Here is a 1,726-nt window from a genome sequence, read left to right as displayed (position 1 = left end):
TTGAAATTTGAATACTAATAAAAAAAATGACTCCACTAAATTATCATTTTAATTGATAATAAAATAAAATTCAAAATTCAAAAAAGCTTTAAAACAATATATAAAGAAACTATATTTCTTCACAAACACATAAAGTATTTAAAAATGTTACTTAATGCAATATTTAATTAGTTAAGAGAATGATTGAATGAATTAATGTGTCGGCACAACCAAAAAGAAAACGATTCAGAATTTGAGATACGAGCTTATAAATATAGATGGTCGGGTATTCAGAAAGCCCAAAATGATTCACCCTTTCTGCTATAATCCTATTAAAGTGCAAATTTTGACTATAATACAACACTTTTTTTGTGTTTCTGTAATTGCAATGGGATCTCTGTTTCCATCTCTTCCAGATGAAATTGGGTTGGAATGCCTACTGAGGGTGAAATTGAACTCTCATCCCAAACTCAGGTGTGTCTGCAAAAGCTGGAACGCTGCATTCAAAAGCCCCCACTTTTATCAAGAGAGAAAAAGATTGAACATTTCCGAGAAACGGATTTTTATGGTCCAAACTAAAGGGAGAACAACTGCTGTAATAGATGACATTAGCAACAGAGTAGCAGTATACAACCTGGAGAACAACTGCTGCAAAAGCTTACCGCCCGCTCCAGGACCAATCTACTCCATCGAACACTGCCATTTTGTGAAACAAAAACTGGTTTTGATAACGGATATGTTTCAGGATTCCACAACAATTTGTGTATGGTTGTACGATTTTGCTTGTTGTAAATGGCGGCAGGGTGCCACAATGCTTAGATGGTTGGAAGCTTATGCCTCCGCAGCGGATGAGGAGGGCGGACTGATTTACGTTGGTGGAGGGTTTGACAAGTCTCGCAAACCGGTCCGTAGCGCTTCAGTTTACAATGTGGAGGAGGACAAATGGGATGTACTCCCTGACATGAACGCTTTACAGGTCTACACGTATTCAACTTTTAAAGGTGCTTTTGCTGACGGTAAGTTTTATGTAATGGGCACTCGGTCTGCGCCCAGCTTTGAGGCTTTTGATTCCTACACAAGAAGCTGGAAAACTGTGGAGAATAGATTCAACTGTTGGCATTCATTTGTGAGTGCACCATTTGGGCGCTTGTATTTCTTGTCTGATAAAGGATTGATTGAATATGACTGTGGCCAAGATAAATGGAACATTGTAGGGCCTCTTCCAACCAAGGATTGGGAACTAGATATTCAATTCGCTGTAATGGTTGGCCATAACATCTTTGTTTGCAGATTTCATCCTCATCAAGGTCGAGGTTATTATATGGTAGAACCTCCAAATGAGACAGGAGGAGCAATCAATTTGTTTCGGATAAGGAAACCACGGGGCCTCGAGGGTAAACCTATATGTGCTGCTACCCTGAATGTTTGACTGTTTTTAAGCTTTGAATGGTGATAAATGACCAATCACACCTGATGTGTACGGACTGTTGACGTGCATAACTGATGCTGAAGTCGAGTTTTGCCTCATGCAGATCTATAACAATTCGGTTTAGCTAATATGGCTTAACTTTCAGTTATCTTCTCCCACCCTAGAGTTCTATTTTTTTTTTTAAGGTTGGTTCGCTATAGTTATCTTCTCCCACCCTAGAGCTCTTTTGATAGTGCAATGTTTAAATTGCAGTTTGTGAAGTGCAGTGAACTATTTGTAGTAAGAGGCTACAGCCTCTATAGAAGATTGTCAATTGCA

General features: G+C 38.8%; 1 protein-coding gene across 1 annotated transcript; it reads left to right on the top strand.

Annotated features, from left to right (window-relative positions):
- Positions 1-367: 367 nt before the first annotated feature.
- Positions 368-1,408, top strand: LOC131873970 (F-box/kelch-repeat protein At1g80440-like). Its single transcript, XM_059217162.1, has one exon. The coding sequence runs from the start codon at positions 368-370 to the stop codon at positions 1,406-1,408; it is 1,041 nt and encodes a 346-aa protein (XP_059073145.1).
- The last annotated feature ends 318 nt before the right edge of the window (positions 1,409-1,726 follow it).

The sequence above is a fragment of the Cryptomeria japonica genome, chromosome 3 (assembly GCF_030272615.1).
Source record: "Cryptomeria japonica chromosome 3, Sugi_1.0, whole genome shotgun sequence".
Taxonomy (NCBI): Eukaryota; Viridiplantae; Streptophyta; class Pinopsida; order Cupressales; family Cupressaceae; genus Cryptomeria; species Cryptomeria japonica.
This window is presented reverse-complemented; position numbering and strand designations above follow the sequence as displayed.

Coding starts and splice junctions, on each gene's coding strand:
- LOC131873970 (XM_059217162.1), top strand. CDS start 368: ATGGGATCTCTGTTTCCATCTCTTCCAGATGAAATTGGGTTGGAATGC.